The sequence below is a fragment of the Ranitomeya variabilis genome, chromosome 1 (genome assembly GCF_051348905.1).
Source record: "Ranitomeya variabilis isolate aRanVar5 chromosome 1, aRanVar5.hap1, whole genome shotgun sequence".
NCBI lineage: Eukaryota > Metazoa > Chordata > Amphibia > Anura > Dendrobatidae > Ranitomeya > Ranitomeya variabilis.
Window position 1 is genome coordinate 443197433 of NC_135232.1, and position 21732 is coordinate 443219164.

Genomic DNA, 21732 nt, shown 5'->3' on the forward strand with positions numbered 1-21732 from the left:
GCATCTTATGGGGCCATTATTAACCTTTATGCAGGATTATATGGGGCATATTTTAATATGGAGCATCTTATGGGGTCATCATAAACTTTATGGAGCATTATATGGGGCTCCTGATTCAATATGGATATTCAAAAACACTTAACCTACTGATGTCTCAATAAATTTTACTTTTATTGGTATCTATTTTTTTCTTTTGACATTTACCAGTAGATGCTGCATTTTCCACCCTAGGCTTATACTCAAGTCATTAAGTTTTCCCAGTTTTTGGTGGCAAAATTAGGGGGTCGGCTTATACTCGAGTATATATGGTAGTTAGTCTTATGGTATGCGTACAGACAGATGCCACAGACATTTTTTTCCTGAGAAGTCTTTTTTAGTGCTTTATTTCTGACGTTTCCCAAGTGCTTTTTTTGTACATTTTTGACTAAAAAGGTTTTTTAAAGCTTTTTCCTGCATTTTTGTCTTTTTGCACTGGTATTTTCTGGACATTTATTGAACTCCATTCAATAATTAAGAAACTGCTAGCACTTTTGAACCTTCCCTTTGACTTCTGTTATAAAGTAAAGTGGAAACACCTTAAGAATAGTCAGGTCACTTCTTTTCACTGAAAATCTGGAGCCTAAATATATGCACAGCAAGTTATTTTTACATAGAGATGCATATGCTCATTCTTTTAAGAGTTTAGTTAGCCCTCACATCTTCACGTCTTACATGACGTATTTTTCAGCTGGATTCTGCTTGAAAAAGACATTGTGTACAGATAATGGTATAACTGTACCATAGACTGCCTTTTTCATATCTCCTGAAGTTTCATTGACTTGAATCTAGCGTTCATATAATCCAACAGTAGCCATACCTTCCAAAACATTCTTCGATGCCTCTGATAAGGCTCCTTCAGGGCTTTCAAGGAGATTCATCATCCAGTCAATAAACTGTATAAGAGAAAAAAAAATAATGATTACGTCTCAAAAAGGGGAGTCATCAATTAAGGTTGAGTAGCTAAGAAATAATCCAGTAACTGGTATTTTATTAAGTTAAGTCAGCCTATATTCCGGAACATTAATTGCAGAAAACTAAACAGATGCTTAAAGGGAAGGTACCGCGTTTGTAGATCATTAATAAATCAATGTAATGTAGCATAACATGCTGTTATAACAAAGATTTGATTGCATTTGAAACATATTTTGTGTGTTATAGGAGTTTAAAGAAGGCACTGGAGGCTGACATCTTGGTTTCACAGCAGTAGCACGACACTATCAGTGTCATAATACGGCATCCCATGGTCATAGGAGATAACAGACGGACACCAACCCTATCTATCTATTGTAATAAAACTGTCACTGCTGTGAACTGGGCACACCTCTGTGGGCTGCACAATTCACAGTAGTGGGAGTGATCTGCTGCCATATTCATGGAGCCATCACTGTGATTGGTCTCCTGTCATTAGGATCTGCTAACAGAAGCATTACTGCTTCAGAACAGATCCTAGACTGACAGGAATAAAATGCCGGAGAAAAGCCTGGGCACTGCAGGCAGAGTATCAGAGACTGCAAAGACATCAAGGAGGAACAGCATTATCATTGGGGAGCTGTCTGTGACTCATCCCTCAAGAACATAAGAAAGAGCTCCAGGTCTGCAGTGAAGGGCCAGGCATTGTGGAGGGAGGGGAGAGATACATTAGTATGGCTGAGAGAGACTGGTGGGCGAGTGGGAGCCGCTGGTACACGTGTGTAAGAGCGCAGGGTAGCTAAGGCAGTGAGCGCTGCTCTGCCATAAAAGGCCCTGGTTGGTCATGTGACTGGGAGTGGCGGCAGTGGGTTAGGCTACTTTCACACTAGCGTCGTGCACTGCACGTCGCAATGCGTCGTTGTGGATAAAAAACGCATCCTGCAAAGTTGCCCGCAGGATGCGTTTTTCCCCATAGACTTACATTACCGACGCATTGCGACGTATCGCCACACATCGCAACCGTCGTGCGACGGATGCGTCGTGTTTTGGCGCACCGCCGCCACAAAAAAAGTTACATGTAACGTTTTTTTTTGTGTGTCGGGACCGCCATTTCCGACCGCGCATGCGCGGCCGAAACTCCGCCCCCTCCTCCCCGGACCTTGCAATGGGGCAGCAGAAGCGTCTTAAGACTGCTTCCGCTGCCAACGTCGGGCATTTTCTTCACAGTATGCGTTGGTACGTCGGGCCGACGCAGCGCGACGGCCCCGTACCAACGCTAGTGTGAAAGTAGCTTTAGCGAATCCACAGGTGTGTCATAGGGCAGCATGTTACTAGGTGGTCAGAGATGGTCATGTGACCGGGGGTGGAGCCTGCACAGTGGATAGAGAGATATGCTAAAAGAATGTGTGTAACTTGTATAGCATGCAGTTATGTAGAGGCCGTCATATACAATACACATAATCAGATGTTAATATCTTATGGAGATCATGCCCCAAAATGATAGGAGAGTATCATAATAGATAAATAATATAAGGAGATATACATTTATGAAATGCAGTGATAGTAAGAGGAATAATCATATGGAAACAATTGATAAATATGCAAATAAAGTAGGACTAAAAAGGGGGGTTGATGTAAATAGAGGTAACAAAACAAGGGGGGAATTAAAGGAGAAAATAGTAGTGAAAAAGTTGAAAAATGAAATAAAATGAAGGAAAAATGAAGAAAAATAAAAATAAAAATAGAGATAAAAAATAAAGATAGAAAATGAAAAAAAGAAAAAAAAAATGAAAAAATGAAAAATAAAGTATAAAAATTAACCCCTTTCTGACCTCGAACGGGATAGTACGTCCGACGTCAGAAGCCCCGCTTTGATGCAGGGCTCCGGCGGTGAGCCCGCATCAAAGCCGGGACATGTCAGCTGTTTTGAACAGCTGACATGTGCCCGTAATAGGCGCGGGCAGAATCGCGATCTGCCCGCGCCTATTAACTAGTTAAATGCCGCTGTCAAACGCAGACAGCGGCATTTAACTACCGCTTCCGGTGGGTGGCCGGAAATGATCGCATCGCCGACCCCCGTCACATGATCGGAGGTCGGCGATGCTTCAGAATAGTAACCATAGAAGTCCTTGAGACCTCTATGGTTACTGATCCTCGGTAGCTGTGAGCGCCACCCTGTGGTCGGCGCTCACAGCACACCTGCATTTCTGCTACATAGCATCGAACATCAGATCGCTGCTATGTAGCAGAGGCGATCGTGTTGTGCCAGCTTCTAGCCTCCTATGGAGGCTATAGAAGCATGGTAAAAGTTAAAAAAAAAAGTTAAAAAAAATGTGAAAAAAATATAAAAGTTTAAATCACCCCCCTTTCGCCCCAATCAAAATAAATCAATAAAAAAAAAAAATCAAATCTACACATATTTGGTATCGCCGCGTTCAGAATCGCCCGATCTATCAATAAACAAAAACCATTAACCTGATCGCTAAATGGCGTAGCGAGAAAAAAATTTGAAATGCCAGAATTACGTTTTTTTGGTCGCCGCGACATTGCATTAAAATGCAATAAAGGGCAATCAAAAGAACGTATCTGCACCAAAATGCTATCATTAAAAACGCCAGCTCGGCACGCAAAAAATAAGCCATCAACCGACCCCAGATCATGAAAAATATAGACGCTACGAGTATCGGAAAATGGCGCAATTTTTTTTTTTTTTAGCAAAGTTTGGAATTTTTTTTCACCACTTAGATAAAAAATAACCTAGTCATGTTAGGTGTCTATGAACTCGTACTGACCTGGAGAATCATAATGGCAGGTCAGTTTTAGCATTTAGTGAACCTAGCAAAAAAGCCAAACAAAAAACAAGTGTGAGATTGCACTTTTTTTGCAATTTCACTGCACTTGGAATTTTTTTCCTGTTTTCTAGTACACGACATGGTAAAACCAATGATGTCGTTCAAAAGTACAACTCGTCCCGCAAAAAATAAGCCCTCACATGGCCATATTGACAGAAAAATAAAAAAGTTATGGCTCTGGGAAGGAGGGGAACGAAAAATGAACACGGAAAAATGGAAAATCCCAAGGTCATGAAGGGGTTAAAGTAAAAATGATGAGAACCCAGTGTGTGTGTGTGTGTGTGTGTGTGGGGGGGGGGTGAGTCTCCGGCGCTAATACAACTCTATGAGAAAAAAAATGGATCAGGCAGCAACTTTTGCCGGATCCGCTTGTTACAAAATTAGCCGGATTGTACCTGACGGCAAAAATCTGATGTGTGAAAGGGGCCTTACTATTTTTGGACAAATATTTTTAGCCAGAACAAAATTGCTTGCAATACATAATATTTTTCATACTAGGAATAGGTCATAATAATCGTGCCACGGGTTTACCGTGACAGAAAGGAGCCAGAAGACCACACCGCCTTATTTCTCCTACAATGCTCTCCTGCACTGATTAGAAGCACTTCACCATCATATTAAACAGTGCAGATTTGTTTTAGCAGTGCAGAGGTTAATTTGTTCAGTAGAGAGCTCCTGGGTGCTTGATTGAATGCTTGCTTGGCTGATGCTCTCAGCTGTTCAGATCTGGCCACTCTCCTAACTTATTTAAACAGGCCTCAGACAATCAGGAAATGCCAGAGTTAGCTTTCATACTGCATGGTACAGGAGCTTAGAGGAGTTTGCTTGTTTGGGGATTAGTTTGGTGGATTTACCTTGTGACTGTTGCTTGACTTTGGTTGTGTGCGAATCCGTTTCTTCTCCTCCTTTGGTTTTGCCCTTCCTTCACTCCGCGGTGTCTCCCTCTGTTTGTGTGAGTGTATTTTTGTATGATTGGTATTTTCCTTTATCCCTGTTCGTATTACCTTGTTAGTCTGGTTGGTGTATTACCATATACTAATACTCCCCACTTCCCTGGGGGAGGGGGATCAGACCAAGGGAGGATTCAGGAGTTCAGCAAGGTACGTGGTCCCGGCACCCTCACCATCAGAAGTAATCTGGGGAACAGGGATAAATAGGGCGCCCCCTAGTGCTAGAGACAGGGTAGGAGCCCCTGGCCCCGGAATACCCAACAACAGAGTCGTGAAAAGCGTTCACGATTTATGCAATTTATCCTATTTCCTCCCAGTAGCCAGGCCTCCAGTTCAGTGGCCGCAAGTCTTTAGAATGCTATTAACCTTCAGATTAACCCCATATCTGCAGGTTAACAGTGTTTTGGGACATGATAGGTTCTCTTTAACCTCCACTCTATTCATTATCTCTTGGCCTGCCAGAATTTGACGAGTACTGCCATATGCTGGCAGTCACAGTAGTCTGACAGTTTGGACACCTCTGAGGTTCATAGTTCTGCAGTAGAAGGGCAACTTAGTGAACAGTGAGGCGACCATTCATTTGTGCAGGCACAAGATTTGCTAGCCCGCTCCTGATGTCACACAGGTGAACAGGATGTAAATCACCTGAATAGGTAATGTATCACTAAGTGCTTTCTTCTGCTCAGAGCACTTCACATTTCATTGGCATACTGTGAACATCGTAGATTTCTCCAAACTCATGGTTCCAATGCATGTATCTTTCCATGGGCTACATGCCCATACAGTCGGGGGTGTGTGTGTGTGTGTGTGTGTGTGTGTGTGTGTGTGTGTGTGTTTGTGTGTGTAGGTGGGGTTGAAAGTGCTGATAGTTTCCCTTTATTTGCATCAATTTGCTCATTCTTTCCGGTCTTCTGATGACTTTTATTATAATATGTACATTATTCCCTATGTTTTAAATACAGCCAAGTAGTGTATGCTTGTGCCTACTTACAGACTCTAAGAGAAGGTCTTAAAAGAGTTACAAAGCAGTCTGCTAAGTAAAGTCAGGCGGTTCTAATCCACATCAAGAAGAGTTAGACTTCTCCCACCCGTCTGCTATATATTGGAGCCCGAAAGAGCAGGAGACAGAGGGGATGAGTCGTGTTGTCACGCTGTGCTAGCCTTCCTCCTATACAATTCAGCATCCTGAAATACCAGTGGCATGATATAAATTGTAGTCCTATAGCACATCTGCAGTTTGGTGGGTGTCAATATTACAAGACCAAAGGTGGCCATACAAAAGAGATACTGGATGAACAAAAAGATAGATTTATCCCATTTACTTACAGCTGTCAGCACCTTTTCTCGACACACACGGGTATGATAGATGCTGACATTTGACAGATATCTGTCAAAAAGCTGATCTGCCATATTGGATTTTGCTAGTTATTGTAGGGTGCTGTAGTTACAAATCCAACAGATACAGTTGTGGCCAAAAAGATTGACACCCCTGCAATTCTGTCAGATAATACTCAGTTTCTTCCTGAAAATGATGGCAAACACAAATTCTTTGGTATTATTATCTTCATTTAATTGGTCTTAAATGAAAAAACACAAAAAGAATTGTCCTAAAGCCAAATTGGATATAATTCCACACCAAACATAAAAAAGGGGGTGGACAAAAGTATTGGCACTGTTCGAAAAATCATGTGATGCTTCTCTAATTTGTGTAATTAACAGCACCTGTAACTTACCTGTGGCACCTAACAGGTGTTGGCAATAACTAAATCACACTTGCAGCCAGTTGACAAGGATTAAAGTTGACTCAACCTCTGTCCTGTGTCCTTGTGTGTACCACATTGAGCATGGAGAAAAGAAAGAAGACCAAAGAACTCTCTGAGGACTTGAGAAACCAAATTGTGAGGAAGCATGAGCAATCTCAAGTGCATCTCCAAAGACCTGAATGTTCCTATGTCTACCATGTGCAGTGTCATCAACAAGTTTAAAGCCCATGGCACTGTGGCTAACCTCCCTAGATGTGGACGGAAAAGAAAAATTGACAAGAGATTTCAACGCAAGATTGTGCGGATGTTGGATAAAGAACCTCGACTAACATCCAAACAAGTTCAAGCTGCCCTGCAGCCCGAGGGTACAACAGTGTCAACCCGTACTATCCATCGGCGTCTGAATGAAAAGGGACTGTATGGTAGGAGACCCAGGAAGACCCCACTTCTTACCCCGAGACATAAAAAAACCAGGCTGGAGTTTGCCAAAACTTACCTGAAAAAGCCTAAAACGTTTTGGAAGAATGTTCTCTGGTCAGATGAGACAAAAGTAGAGCTTTTTGGGCAAAGGCATCAACATAGAGTTTACAGGAGAAAAAAAGAGGCATTCAAAGAAAAGAACACGGTCCCTACAGTCAAACATAGCGGAGGTTCCTTGATGTTTCGGGGTTGCTTTGCTGCCTCTTGCACTGGACTGCTTGACCGTATGCATGGCATTATGAAGTCTGAAGACTACCAACAAATTTTGCAGCATAATGTAGGACTGAGGGTGCCAATACTTTTGTCTGGCCCAGTTTTGGAGTTTTGTGTGAAATGATCAATGTTTTGCTTTTTGCTTCATTCTCTTTTGTGTTTTTTAATTTAAGACAAATTAAATGAAGATAATAATACCAAGGAATTTGTGATTGCAATCATTTTCAGGAAGAAACTGAGTATTATCAGACAGAATTGCAGGGGTGTCAGTACTTTTGACCACAACTGTATATATCCAATCAAGGAAAGCCTAGAATAATCCAACCTTCATAGAGTAAGCAAAAACATCATTCAGAAATCAGTCATCTGGTATTGCTCCCTGCTTTTAGGGTGTCTGAAGGACACAAAGTGTTAAAGCTAGCGCAATACAAGCAATATATAGCAATTCAATAATACATGGGATGTACTGTACCTTCTGAGCATGTGCCTTCCAAGGTTCTTTGGCTAATAGGGACTGTAAGCTTGCTGGTAATGCAGTAAAACATTCATGCACTGTCAAAATGTCCATAGACTGCTTGCCCAAAGAACCAGGGGTAAATGGTGATTCCTGGTTCCATGCCAGCCACCTGCCATGAATCCCAAGGATTAAGGGTGTAGCATGATCACCCCAGGTCACTACTGACGCAGCAAAAACATACAGCAGGAAGTCCACTGCCTAAATAAGAAGACATACTAATATAATTATAAAACTCTGCCAAAAATACAATCCAAAAACATAAAGGAAATAAAACCTACAAAACCATCAGTTGATATTCACAAATTGTGGTCTATAGTTTGCATAAAAATAGGACATTTTTCCATTTACTGTACATGGCATACATTTTCTTTACCTTACTCAGAAGAACGTTTTGCAAAGGTGTGGACTTATAAGCTATGTTTCTTATGTAACTGATTAAATCCAGCAGCCAGTCCAATCGCTTTAAAATTCCTGGAAGAGTCAAGAAATAAACCACAAGATTGTGTGGCAAATATTCATAAATACATATCCTGTTACATTATATGTACATTACAAAAAGATGCGATCGACTCCCTCCTCCACCAGTGAATTCACCAGTATCTGCATCCCAGAGATGCAGATACCAGTAAAGCGGGCCATGTGGCGTAATACGCCAGGCCACAGGCCAGATACTAATAGGCCACATGCCACACTTTGCCCAGGGATGCGCCAATGGTGCTTTGTAGGTAGAGGGGGTAGGCACAGAGAGTGAGTGTGAGACAGATATAGCTCTTCCTCTATAAAACAATAAAAGACGACAATGGTGGCTGCTGGTCTTTTAAAGGGAGCAATAAATAAAATATAAGTAATATGTGTTTGGAACGGGTTCTTAGGGTACTGTCACACAGTGCCATTTTGATCGCTACGACGGTACGATTCGTGACGTTCTAGCGATATCCATAAGATATCGCAGTGTCTGACACGCAGCAGCGATCAGGGACCCTGCTGAGAATCGTACGTCGTAGCAGATCGTATGGAACTTTCTTTCGTCGCTTGATCACCCGCTGACATCGCTGGATCGTTGTGTGTGACAGCGATCCAGCGATGTGTTCGCTTGTAACCAGGGTAAACATCGGGTAACTAAGCGCAGGGCCGCGCCTAGTAACCCGATGTTTACCGTGGTTACCAGCGTAAACGTAAAAAAAACAAACAGTACATACTTACATTCCGGTGTCTGTCCTCCGGCGTCTCAGCTTCTCTGCACTGTGAGCGCCTGCCGGCCGGAAAGCAAGCACAGCGGTGACGTCACCGCTGTGCTTTCCGGCTATGGCGCTTACACAGTGCAGAGAAGCAGAACGCCGGGGGACAGACACCGGAATGTAAGTATGTACTGTTTGGTTTTTTTTTTACGTTTACGCTGGTAACCAGGGTAAACATCGGGTTACTAAGCGCGGCCCTGCGCTTAGTAACCCGATGTTTACCCTGGTTACCCGGGGACTTCGGCATCGCTCCAGCGCCGTGATTGCACCGTGTGACCGCAGTCTACGACGCTGGAGCGATAATCATACGATGCTACGACGTCACGAATCGTGCCGTCGTAGCGATGTAAATGGTACTGTGTGACGGTACCCTTACAGTCAGTAAATTTTTCATTTTTTTCTATCTGTGCCTAGAAAAGCCAATTAGGTTGTAAAAAAACACTTCCTATCAATATTGTCCATTTTCTGCTATCATTCTTATTCAAATTGAAGATTGGTTTATTACAAACTTGGTGGGGATCACACTGCTTTATCTTTCGTTGGAAAGTAGTAAAAATATTCTGGCTTCAAAGACCCCTAACCTAAGGCTGTGGTCACACTATTAGTATTTAGTCATACTTTACCTCAGTATCTGTAAGCCAAACCCAGGAGTGGGTGATAAATGCAGAAGTGGTGACGTGTTTCTAATATACTTTGCTTCACTCCTTGTTTTGGCTACAAATACTGATGTAAAATATGACTAAATACTGAACATGAGAACATGGCCTAATACACCAGATGAAACATATGCTATATTTCTACAAGACAGATTGCATTTAACCCCTTAACATCCAATGACGGACAGAGTCCGTCATTGGACGCCTCCTCCTGTTTCATCGCCGGAGCCCGCACCTTTTCCGGCACATGACAGCTGATCTGATCAGCTGACATGTGCCCCTAACAGCCGCAGGTGGAATCGTGATTCACCCGCGGTTGTTAACATGTTAAATGCCGACAGCAGCATTTAACATGCATGCATGCGTCATTACCTCCTCCCATCGGCGCCCGTGTCACATGACCGAGGGTCACTAAAGGGTTGGCATGACAACCCGGGTTGTCATAACCAAATAGCTATGAGTACCGCCCAGCGGTTGGCGCTCATAGCAAGCGAGCAGCCCTGCTCTATGTAACACAAGGGATCGTATGATTGCAGCTTCTAGTCTCCCATGGGGACTATTGAAACAAGTAAAAATGTGAAAAAATTTAAAAAAATATTAAAAAAATAAAAAAAAAATCTAAATGTTCAAATCACCACCCTTTTGCCCCATTCAAAAAAAATGTTAAAAAAATCAAATATAAACATACAGCTCTGGCAAAAAATAAGAAACCACTGCACAGTTTTATAAAAATCAGCTTCTCTACATGTCTGACAGCCATTCCATTCCAGTCAGTTGAATTCCAACCAAAGTACACCTCGTTCTACATAATGTGTTTCTGATTAGGTGATCACCTGAACCAAATCTTATTTAATGAAGGAAAACATACACACTGCTGTGGTGTTCACAATCATCTTGCAATAGGACAAGCTAGATGGCAAAACAAGTGCTAGTAATATCCCAAAAGTAATAGGAATGAAAAAATAACTTTTAACCATGCCAAAGGAGTTGAAAAGAAAATTGTGGAGTGAGGAAAAGAAGGGCTCAATTCTGGCTTTACTAGCCGAGGGACACAGTGAGCGTCATGTTGCCTCCACCCATAAAATTTTTAAGATGGCTGTCCATTACAACAAGGTCAACCAGCAGACATTGGGGACAACAAAGCTACAGACCGGCAGAGGGCGAAAATAGAATTATTCTTACCGTTAATTCGGTTTCTAGGAGCCTTCCACGACAGCCACCAGGAGGTTGTCTCCATACCCTAATGGGGGACAGGAAGCACGAGAGGTTAAAAGCCCCTCCCACCTCCCATTAACCAGTGACTTACAACTGAACCCATAGCACCGGTTACCTTTTAGGTTCTCAGAAAAAATGTATCCAAGAACATCGGGAGAGAATTAATGCTGTCGTGGAAGGCTCCTAGAAACCGAATTAACGGTAAGAATAATTCTATTTTCTCTAGTAGCCTTCCACGACAGCCACCAGGAGGAATGCCAACCAATTCTGTATTTTAGGGGGGGACTACAGCCTGAAGAACCTTTCGGCCAAAGGCAAGATCCCGGTTGGACCAGAAGTCCAATCTGTAATGCTTAGTAAAAGTGTGCAAGGAAGACCATGTTGCTGCCCTGCAAATCTGCTCTGTTGAAGCACCAGCCCTTTCAGCCCAAGAGACAGACGTAGATCTGGTGGAATGAGCTTTTAGGCCCGCAGGAATAGCAATATTCTGAGTTAGGTATGCTTCAGTAATGGCTTTCTTTATCCAGTTGGCGATGGTACTCTTCGCTACCTTCTTGCCCTTGTTTTTGCCAGAAATATGAACGAAGAGATTTTTGTCAATCCTGAACGATTTAGTATGTTCCAAATAGTACAACACTATACGTCGTACATCCAAAGTATGAAATCTGTGTTCCTCCGGATTTGAAGGATTGTGACAGAACGATGGGAGGACTATATCCTGTGATCGATGAAATTCTGACACTACCTTCGGGAGAAAGCATGGATCAGGCCGGAACACGATGGAGTCATCTCTTATGGTAAGATAAGGCTCTCTAACTGAAAGGGCTTGTATTTCTCCCACTCGTCTTGCAGTAGAAATTGCAACCAAGAAGGCCGCTTTGCAGGACAGAAGTTGCGAGGAACAAGATGACAATGGCTCAAACGGAGGAGCCATAAGGCCCTTTAGAACTATGTTTAAGTCCCATGATGGTACAAAAATTTGTTTTCTTGGACAATGCCTTGATGCTGCGACCATAAACCTCTTTATCCACCGATGATTTGCAAGGTCTTGATCGAAGACAGAGCTCAAGGCTGACACTTGGACTTTCAAGGTACTTGGCTTCAGCCCTAACTCCAAACCTTTTTGTAAAAAATCTAATATCTGGGAGATATTAGGATGGAAAGGGTCAGGATTATGAGGGTGACACCACGACGAGAATTTATTCCAAATTCTTCCATATATGGCGTTGGTGATAGGTTTTCTAGATTTCTGTAGGGTAGAAATTACCGACTGCGAAAGGCCTTTAGCCCTTAGTACCTGGGCTTCAATAGTCAAGCTGCCAGATTGAACCTTTGTGGTTCCGGATGATAAAAGGGGCCCTGGCGGAGAAGATCTTCTGCTTGAAGAAAAACTGGACCATCCACCTTCAGTTCCTTTATGAGGTGGTACCAGCTTCTTTTCGGCCATGTCGGTGCTACTAAGATAGTTTGGACTTGATCGTCCCGGATCTTCCGGAGGGTCTTCGCCAGTAACGGTATTGGAGGGAATGCGTACACTAGATGAAACCTCCATGTGTGAGCGAAGGCGTCTACTCCTTGAGACCTGTCTTTGGGGTTCAGGGAGAAGTAGTTCTCGACCTGTGCATTGTGACTTGATGCTAGAAGGTCTATATCGGGAAGTCCCCATCTGTCTGTCAACATTCTGAAAATGTCCGCCTTCAGGCTCCACTCTCCTGGATGTAAGTCGTGACGACTTAGGAGATCTGCATGAATGTTCACTGACCCTCTGAGGTGTATCGCCGATAGTGAGAGGAGATGTTTCTCTGCCCAGCAAAATATTCTGTTTGATATTGCTCACAGCTGGTTGAACTTTGGACTTCCCTGGTGTTTTAGATGCGCAACAGTCGTCATATTGTCCGAATAAATTCTGACATGTTGACCTATAATGAGACTGCTGGCCGCCAGGAGGGCCTTCTCCACTGCCATCAATTCTCTGGAGTTGGAAGAACTGGAACTTTCTCTTTGGTTCCAGTGACCCTGGAATGGGATCTGCGACACCACTGCTTTCCAACCTTTCTGACTGGCATCCGTTGTCACCGTGATTAGAGGATCCTGTACCCAGTCTACTCCTTTTAGCAGGTTTGATTGTGTCGCCCACCAGGTTAACGAGATTTTTACCTTCCCAGGAGTGTACACTCTCCTGTTCAGGGAATTTGGATTCCCGTTCCAGTTCCCTAAGATGTGTGCCTGCAGTACTCTTGAGTGGCTCTGAGCCCACCGGACTGATTGTATACAGGCCGTCATCGACCCCAGGAGAGACATTGCGGTCCGTAGAGTCGGAGAACGTTGTTTTCTGAAGTCTGAGACTTTGGAAATCAGGTTTATTCGGTGTTCCTCTGGTAGGAAAGATTTCTGATTCTCCGAATCCAAGAGGACCCCGAGGAATTTCCTCACCTTTGATGGCGACAGCTGAGACTTTTTTAGATTTGGTATCCAACCCAAATTTTGTAAAATGTTTAGAGTTTTGGAAATTCTCTGATTGAGAATTTCGGCGGAAGGACCAATTATTAGAAGGTCGTCCAAGTATGGCACTATAGCGATGTCTTGGCTCCTGATATGGGCTACTGCTTCCGCCATAACTCTGGAAAACACCCTTGGGGCTGAGGAGATCCCGAAGGGGAGAACATTGTATTGGAAATGTAAGATTTTTTGATTGAATTGGACCGCAAATCTTAAATATTTTCTGTGATGAGGATGCATTGGAATATGGAAATAGGCATCTTTGAGGTCTATTGTTGCCATATATGATTGAGGAGCTATTAGTGGGATGGCTGTTTTTACGGACTCCATCTTGAACTTGCGGTAGGTTATAACTTTGTTGAGAGCTTTCAGATTTATTATAATCCGAGATTGCCCGGAAGGCTTTTTTATTATGAAGATACGGGAATAGTGCCCTTTCCCTTGCTCGTTCACCGGGACCGGGGAGATAGCTCTCGAGTCTAGCAAGTCCTGAATTCCAGCCATCATCAGTTTCTGAGTCTCCCGAGATGACGGGGAGGTGACTCTTACGATCCTGGGGGGAGGTGCATCGAACTCTATCAGAAGCCCCTGTTGTATAACACTGACCACCCAGGGGCTGTTGGAGATATTCTGCCAACTGTGAACAAAGTTCGAAAGCCTCCCCCCCACCGGATCGGAGTCATTGCTTTTCTTGTTGAGCTTGCTGGGGAATAAGGATGTTTTTAGGCTTCCCCTTAGCATAACTCCACCTCCCGGTTTTCCCTTTTCCTCTACCCTGGGAGGGCTGGGACTGGGAGGCTCGAAAAAAACGCTTCCTGGGAGGCCTCTGTTCAGGAAGAGTCTTCTTTCTGTCTGTGGCTTTCTCTAAGATGTCATCTAATGAGGGCCCAAACACATAGTCACCCTTAAAGGGAATGGAACACAGTTTTGTTTTGGAAGTGACATCTCCGCTCCACATTTTTAACCAGAGAGCTCTTCTGGCTGAGTTTGTCTGGACCAAGGACCTGGCCGCTACCCGGATAGTTTCTAGTGAGGTGTCCGCGAGGAAACCGGTCGCTCTGTGCAAAATAGGCAGGGAGTCCAGAACCTCTTCTCTCGGGGTACCCTGAGAGATGTGATTTTCTAGCTCTTCTATCCAGCGGAAGAGGGAGCGGGCCACACAGGTGGATGCGATGTTGAATCTGAGGGCTGAGGTAGACGTCTCCCAGGATTTTTTGAGAAGACTCTCAATCTTTCTATCTAAGGGGTCCTTCAACTGGGAGGAATCCTCGAACGGCAAAGCCGTTTTTTTAGCCACTCTAGCCACCTGAACATCAATTTTTGGAATGTTCCATTTTATTGCGTCCTCATCAACAGGAAACCGATGTTTGAAGTCTGGAGGAGTTGTTAGACGTTTCTCCGGCAATTCCCATTCACTATTGATCATGTCTATTATGCTTTTATGGACGGGAAACCCAGGATGTTTTTCAGTAGGTATACCAAAAAGTTCGTCCTGTATAGACTGAGGAACTGATTCCTCTTTTAGCCCCATTGTGTTCCTCACTGCAGATACCAATTCCTCAATGTATTCAGAGGAAAAAAGATATTTTCTAATTTCCGCAGATTTGTGGGGTAACACATCCTCCCATTTGACAGAAGAGGACGTATAAGATCCCTCAGACTCTGACTCAGAATACTCCTGGATTTTCCTCTTTTTGGGGAGTGATGGACCAGGTGAGGATGGTGGTGGCGGTGGAGGTGGGGCGAGCGTGGCCAGAGAGGTCTGAACCTCCTGCCTAACCAGGGAGCGGATCTCCTCAATTAATGAAGGGTGTTCCGCCCGGACAATTTTATCTGTACACGGCTGGCACAGCTTTTTCTCCCAATCTAGCGGCATTTTTACATTACAAGTAGCACACTTGCGCTTGGAAATGTTTTTAGGGCCAGACTTCACTGCCTGCAAAGAGAGAGGGAGCAGTATAAGAAGGTGTATAAGGTACTACCTTTGAATGGGACCCATCTCTGCCACACTTACTAGGGCTTGAGGAGCGCTGGGCTCTGCAGCTGCAGGGCAAGACGAATCCATGCTTACAGCAGCTTACCTGAGACGTCTTCGCAGCTTATATAGAAAATAAGCCTGCACCAGCGACGAGGCATTTCGCCGCCCCTCCCCCTCCGTAGTCCCAGGCAGGCGTGCGAGGATGCAGCGTGCCTCGCACGCCGTTCGGTAATCCACAGATCTGGTCTGTATCGCTCCTGTGCAGGAGCGCCGACCCGGAAGTGGAGGATCACCTGACTTCCGGGTCGCCGAACAGCGTGCATCAGGAGGGGGAGACGCCAGAGAGCTCAGGGAGGCCTCCGGGGGGGGCACACACCGGCCAGCTTTGTCCCCGCAAGAGGACGCAGGAGGACCGGGAACGCGGTCCCAGAATCCGGAGGAGACAGGAGGCACAGCGTAGGAGGAAGCCCCGAGGGACCCGACCATTAGTGCCCGGCATCATAATAATCCAGGTACACTGCACAGAGCCGCCGCTGCAGCGCACCAGAAACCTCTCCATGCCCCACGGGGGACAGGAAAGACACTGGTTAATGGGAGGTGGGAGGGGCTTTTAACCTCTCGTGCTTCCTGTCCCCCATTAGGGTATGGAGACAACCTCCTGGTGGCTGTCGTGGAAGGCTACTAGAGAAAACGACCCTCCACTGACCGCGATGACCGTCACCCTATTCCAACGTCACTCAGCAACCGCAGGATGACATCAAGTGACCTACAAAAGGACTGGCAAATAGCAGCTGGGGTGAAGTGCACAGCAAGAACAGTTCGTAAAAGGCTCCTAGAGGCAGGACTCAAGTCATGTTAAGCTAGAAAAAAGCCTTTCACCAGTGAGAAGCAAAGGAGAGCCAGGCTGAAGTTTGCCAAAGACCATAAGGATTGGACCATAGAGGACTGGAGTAAGGTAATCTTATCTGATGAGTCTAATTTTCAGCTTTACCCAACACCTGGTCATCTAATGGTTAGACGGAGACCTGGAGAGGCGTACAAGCCATAGTGTCTTGCACCCATTGTGAAATTTGGTGGAGGATCGGTGATGATCTGGGGATGCTTCAGCAAGGCTGGAATTGGGCAGGTTGTTCTTTGCGAAGGACGTATGAATCAAGCCGCATACAAGGTTATCCTGGAAAAACAGTTGATTCCTTCTGCTCAGGCACTGTTCCCCAACTCTGGTTTTTCCAGCAGGACAATGCGCCATGCCACACAGTTAGGTCAATCAATGTGTGGATGAAGGACCACCACATCAAATCCCTGTCGTTGCCAGACCAATCTCCAGACCTGAACCCCATTGAAAACCTCTGTAATGTAATCAAGAGGAAGATGGATAGTCACAAGACATCAAACAAAGAAGAACTGCTTAAATTTTTGTACCAGGAGTGGCATAAGGTCACCCAAAAGCAGTGTGAAAGACTGGTGGAAAGCATGCCAAGATGCATGAAAGCTGTGATTAAAAATCATGGCTATTCCACAAAATATTGATTTCGGACCTCTTCCTGAGTTAAAACATTAGTATTGTTGTTTGTAAATGATTATGAACTTTTTTTTTTTTTTGGCATTATTTGAGGTCTGCAAGCAATGATTTTTTTTGTTATTTTGACCATTTCTCATTTTCAGGGCGTTTAAAAGATTGTATACACACCAAAATGGTATCAACAAAAACGTCAGCTCGGCACGCAAAAAATAAGCCCTCACCTGACCCCAGATCCTGAAAATTGTAGATGCTGCAAGTTGTTTTTTTTTTTTTTTACAAGCTTTGGAACCTAGACATGTTTGGTGTCTTTGGACTCGTAATGACCTGGAGAATCATAATGGCAGGTCAGTTTTAGCATGTAGAGAACACAGTAAAAAAACCAAAATCCAAGAAACAATTGTGGAATTGCACTTTTTTTGCAATTTCTCCACATTGGGAATTTTTTTCCCGTTTTTCAGTACAAGATATGGTAAAAATCAATGGTGCCATTCAAAAGTATAACTCGTCCCACAAAAAAAATAAGCCCTCATACGGCCATATTGAAGGAAAAATAAAAAAGTTATGGCAGTGGGGAGAAGGGGAGCAAAAAATGGAAACGCAAAAACAGAAATACCCCTGGTCCTTAAGGTGTTAAAGCCTGCAGAAGCCACTGCAGACAGCGAGAGGCAAGCGTTTGCTTCAGTTTTTATTTTTATGTATTTATTTCTCAGTTTAGTGTTTCTCCGATTCTAGTTCCTATAGTACCTGTATTCTGGTGACTTAGGACTCTTGTTTGATAGAAAGTCTGTAACAACATCCAGATGATTGCCACATTATCGCTGCACTCCACCGCCACTTCTATCACTTGCCATAAGTATGACAGTGGTAGCCGCCCTTGAGAAATCAGGTACACTCGAACAAACGTTGATTTTACGATATTGTCCTGCAGTAAAGATATGGAATTAAAGTAAATCTTAATAGGAAAGTTGATAAACGTTACTGTCGCAATGAACGTCATATAAAAGAATAGCTATTTTCGGTTTTAGGATTTTACCTTGGAAATGCAGCAAATTCTTTCCACTTCACTGTCGGCCAACTCTGAGATGCACTTTGAGACTTCAATATAAATCCCCATATTTGTCTTCTGCATCATGTGCATACATGTAAAAACATAAAAAGAAACGGATAGTCTCTAACTAAAGAATACACGTTCCTTTAAAAACGGTCATAAATAAATGCCACGGCTTCTGTAAGTATCTGTATCTCTCTCCTGCAATGTTCATCACACATTTATCTCTAATTCTCCATTGTCTCTGAGCTGGTGGGTGGAGAGTGGCTGCTATGAAGTTTCCCACACATACCACACACAGACATGAAGGATTCCTGCTAATATTTCTGTGTCGCAGATATTTAGAAGCACCACTATGGAAAAGATTATACAACAGTACTGTGCAACATAGCTGTGAATCCAGCTCTGGGATGAGTTAAATCACAGCTGGAGCTGCAGAGCGATTTGACTGCCTCTGCTTGCTTTCCCACTGTGCTCCTCATTCCTCGTCCCCCCATCTCTCCTTATACTTTAAGCTGGTAGTCCATTTTGCCTTGAGCAAAATAGATTTTAGTTGTTTTTTTTTTTCCGAGTAAATAAAGAGTTCAGGAGGCAGGGGGTAGGAGGAGAAGTGGCTCATAAGTGGAGAAAGAAGCAGATTTCTCTGACAAGATATATTGCAGAGTTTCTTATAGTCACGTGTATTATTGATTTATGCAAAAATTGTTGAAAGAACAGCGACCATTTAGGTATTACATTATTTTAATAGGTTACCTGAATCTCAGCTGGTAATAGCAGGTATAGTCTTTCTATGGTTTTACACAGAAAGCTCCAGCAATGCTGTGGAGGATTGGAAAGCTTCATAGCCTGAGTCAAACCCAGCAAAATATTATTTGAGATCTCCACATCCGATGTCTTACTCTGAGACTCAAACTGTGAAACCATAAACACATCAGCGAAAGTCTGCAGCTTATCCTCAGATACATGCTTCATCCATAGACACAAAGAGGTAACCAGGTATGACCGGGTTGTGACCTGCAATGCAAATAATTACCTAAATGCTGGAGAAATGGAAGGATGTGGATGACAACAGAACACAGTGAAGGCTTAGAAAAAAATACGTATTTCAAACCAGGCCAAATTTGTTAGGGAAGTGTTCGATAATTCACCTTTCTGGACCCTTGAGAGTGTGATGGAAGGGCACTTATAACTGTGGCATGTTATTTGTCAAGTTCTTTAGTCATTTTACTAATTTGTGTAGTGCCATAAGTTTCCACAGCACTTTACAGACATCAACATCATTGTCCCTGTTGGGGCTCATAATCTACGCCAACACGGGAAGAACATACAAACTCCTTGTAGATGTTGCCCAAGGTAAGATTTAAGCCCAGGACCCCAGCGCTGGAAAGCAACAGTGCTAACCACTGAGCCGCCGTCCAAAGGCCATACGCAATAAATAGGTGTCAGCAGAATGTATTCTCATCTCTCTCCCATACATATGTACACTAAAAGGGAATAAACCACAAACACACACCTTAGCTTATCCTCAATGAGAACAAAGGGTTGGGGCATTTGAGGTCAGAGTGCCTGATCCTGTCCACTCACAACATCATCTGTAGAGGAAGGATGGGAGGTCCCATACACCGTGACATGCGATAAGGAAGAGGGTTGCATAAGTAGATGTTTTACATGCTATGTCTATATTTCCACGGAGTATCCATTTGTAAGGATAATCGAGAAATGCAGTTGGCCGAATGACAAACTCCTACATTCTTGTAGTAAAGCCAGTGAACCTCTACTTACATTAAGGCTGTAAACTAAGGGCGGCACCACCCACATTCCAAGTAGCACAGCTGCATTTGGAGACGTCGGGGCCTGAGTCACTGCTATCTGGACACAGAGCTTTTGGATTTCTTCACCTAATTTAAAGAAAAAAAAATGTATAAGACCAAAATCTACCATTATACTTGACAGGTCACAATAAAGGGGTTATCCAACTTTTAACTTTTTAAAAATATATAAACACTATATATATATATATATATATATATATATATATATATATACGGTATATATATATATAAATAAAAAAAATATAAACACTGCCCACTTCTTCTTACCCCGGGCGGTCCAAAACTGACGCTACGTGGCACCTACAGGGTTTTGTTTATAAGTGGTCAGCATGTGACCATCAACGTTCAGAAATGGGAGCCAGGATGCCAGTAGTTTGGCACTTGACTGATGAAGACACTAATTAGAAGCGCAGAAAAGTTGACCGCCAGCAAAAAAAAAAAAAAAAGAGTAGGAAGGCCACCAGAGCACCAGTGTTGGACCACCAGGGAACAGAGGAAGTTAGAATTGTTTTTTTTTAGTATTTTAAAACTTTTTTTTTTTTTAAATAAAAGTAGGACAACATTTTTAATACCTTTGCACTAAATAAAACACAATACAATGTTGGCACAAAAAAAAAATTAAGATAATTATCACAAGACATGATTGCGATTCACTGAGAAAATGAGTCCTGACTGAGTCACAGATACACGGCACACACCAAATATATTAATTGTGTTGGATACATTTTCCCACTAGCCTCACTGTTGCAAAGTGTATCTAGAAAAAAGGTGTGACTAAGAAACAAATGACACCCAAAATATCACAACGCTTGGCCATTTTCACCACCTCAATTTCTCTCCATATGTTCATCACTTACAACATCTTCAACGTCTTGACCTCTGTTATTCCAGCTAGAAATGTATGAATAAACTGACAACTAAACGTTACCGGTAAGTTGTGTGCCTAAATACTCTGTCCACTAGGAGTGGGGCCAGGATCTCTATAAACAAAAAAGAAAGCACCCATACCTGGAAGTAAAGGTAAAATGACAATTTAGCTGATTAGTAACAAGTTGAAATGACTTGCCAAAGTTGAGTCGCATTAAAGGAGCAAGGATGGATGCCCAATTAACAGGAGGGTACTGGTGGGTGTCTGCAGCTGCTACAATGGAGGACACACACACCCTGACCAAGGCTGGAGGGATTGCTTCAGGGCCTACAATAAAAGAAAAAGAATGCTAAATGGTTGTGTGTTATAGCATCATGTCAAAACGTTACTATCTCTCTTAGGTAACAGGTACAGTGCATTGAAAAAGTATTCATACCCTGTGAACGTTTCCATATTTTTTCATGTTACATCCACAAACAAATGTAATTTATTGGCATTTTATGTGATATATCAACACTAAGTAGCAAGTATTTGTGAAGTGTAAATGAAATGATACATGGTTTCTAAATATTGTAAAAACATAAATCTGAAAAATTGTGACATATATTTGCATTCAGCCCCCTGTAGTTGGAGATACCCAAGTAAAGTCCTGAGTGACCAATTGCCTCTAGAAGTCACATACTGTATTTTGCGAACTATAAAGACACACCCCAAATTTGGGGGTGGAAAATAGGAACCTTTTTTTATTAATATAATGGTGGTGTGTCTTATATTTAACTTTTACAGTAGTTTACAGGGGGGAAGGGGTAGGGTCCGAGGAGGCAGCGTTGCTGCTGCAGGAAGCCGGCGGTGGCAGGAGTGGGGTAATGCTGCAGGCCCCGAGCTGGGAGGAGGGGATGTTTAGGCTATGTGCACACTTTGCGGTTTCCACTGCGGAATTTTCCGCAGCGGAATTCCAAAATCCGCAGTGAAAACCCATCGCGGTTTTTACTGCGGATTTATCGCGGTTTTTACTGTGGTTTCTTATGCGGATTTTCATCTGCATCTTCCTATTGGTGCAGGTGAAAATCAGCAGAAAAGAAGTGACATGCTGCGGAATGGTTTCCGCGCGTTTTTTTCCGCAGCATGTGCACAGCGTTTTTTGTTTCCCATA

At 43.3% G+C, this 21732-nt stretch overlaps 1 protein-coding gene across 3 annotated transcripts in view; it reads right to left on the reverse strand.

The window, feature by feature from the left end:
* Positions 1 to 21732, reverse strand: part of FOCAD (focadhesin) — a 426882-nt gene that overhangs the window by 6869 nt on the left and 398281 nt on the right. For all 3 annotated transcript variants that reach the window (XM_077249466.1, XM_077249485.1, XM_077249475.1), the window contains 8 exons: positions 20778 to 20906; positions 19662 to 19777; positions 18633 to 18893; positions 17865 to 17954; positions 17576 to 17753; positions 8097 to 8194; positions 7679 to 7921; positions 857 to 932 (listed from right to left, as the gene is read on the reverse strand). In XM_077249466.1, coding sequence (XP_077105581.1) covers positions 857 to 932; positions 7679 to 7921; positions 8097 to 8194; positions 17576 to 17753; positions 17865 to 17954; positions 18633 to 18893; positions 19662 to 19777; positions 20778 to 20906 — 1191 coding nt within the window. The remainder of the gene's footprint in view (positions 1 to 856; positions 933 to 7678; positions 7922 to 8096; positions 8195 to 17575; positions 17754 to 17864; positions 17955 to 18632; positions 18894 to 19661; positions 19778 to 20777; positions 20907 to 21732) is intronic.